Here is a 1,192-nt window from a genome sequence, read left to right on the forward strand (position 1 = left end):
AAATATCAATTGAAAAATATAAAGTCATTTAATAGTCCAACTGGACCTTGCTTGTTCAACTTGATTTCAATTGATAGGCCTATCAATTGTACATCTTGTTCTTTTTGCTTGTATCTATAAATGTCATGTTAACTTCATAAAGCTTCAGCAAGAGCCTATACGAACCGCTATCCGTGCCAGAGAAGTGATTGCTGAGTTCCATTTGTCCTTCCTGCGGTCCAGGATGATGATGAAGCCAATGCTAGCAGCATCCATGCTGGACAGATGAAGGACAGAAACAGACAGGTCAGGCATTAAAACCAAAACCATCAGACAGAAATCAAGCAGAAAACTGCTTGTTCTTGCAGCTGGTTTCACTACACATTTTGAAGCTCCTTACCAATGGCAATAAGCCTTAGAAAAATAAATGAGGTTTCACCTTGGTATGCTGGTCAGGTATGTGACAACATTAACAAAATCCTCATCAGACACTTCATTAAATCCTGAGAACTCTGGGAAGGTGATGATGGGAGATCCATCTTTTCCTCTTCCTCCTGCAAAAATGTTAGTGAGTATGACATTTTTTTTTACATGTTAAATGGCACTCTGGCAATTGTATTTATGTATTTATATTTGCTAATTTATTATATTTCTAAAAGTATAATATATTTACATTAAAAAATATATAAACATGATCAAATAAAAGAGGAACCCTGCATGACTGTTTACAGACTGTTTTTTTTTTTTTTTTGCAGTTTGGTTTAATGGTGTCATGACCAGCACACAGTTTCTATGCACCATTTACACCTCAACAGAAACTACTCGCACTGAGTGAACATGCATGCAGCGGAAACCAGGTGTGAGCCTGTGAGAGCATTATGACCTAGTTTTTTTTTTTTTTTAACTAGGCCATTACCGATAAAAACCCTTACATTTCTTGCTTCTGACATTATCCTTAAAATGATTCTCAAGTATTCATCACACCCTTTTTACTTTTATTTGACCCAAGATATTTAAATGTATTATTATATGTATTTGTTTTAGGAAAATAAGAACCACCTCCTTTCAACTACAAGGGGGCAACAGTGGAATCAGAGATATCTATTGAGTTCGGACACATTCATAAATAATCTGATTAACACACTATTTAAAAAAAAAAAAAAAAAAAAAAAAAACCAAAAAAAATTTTAACTGGTCACAAGTTTTTTTTTTT

The 1,192-nt window shown here is 34.1% G+C and overlaps 1 protein-coding gene across 2 annotated transcripts in view; it reads right to left on the minus strand.

Annotated features, from left to right (window-relative positions):
* The window catches only part of LOC107656072 (guanine nucleotide exchange factor DBS-like), a 79,612-nt gene that overhangs the window by 49,230 nt on the left and 29,190 nt on the right, over positions 1-1,192 (minus strand). For both annotated transcript variants that reach the window (XM_016443750.1, XM_016443751.1), the window contains exons 3-4: positions 419-533; positions 166-256 (exon numbers count right to left, since the gene is read on the minus strand). In XM_016443750.1, the coding sequence (XP_016299236.1) occupies positions 166-256; positions 419-533 (206 nt within the window). The remainder of the gene's footprint in view (positions 1-165; positions 257-418; positions 534-1,192) is intronic.

Source organism: Sinocyclocheilus anshuiensis, unplaced genomic scaffold, assembly GCF_001515605.1.
Source record: "Sinocyclocheilus anshuiensis isolate Anshui unplaced genomic scaffold, SAMN03320099.WGS_v1.1 scaffold51, whole genome shotgun sequence".
Classification (NCBI taxonomy): Eukaryota; Metazoa; Chordata; class Actinopteri; order Cypriniformes; family Cyprinidae; genus Sinocyclocheilus; species Sinocyclocheilus anshuiensis.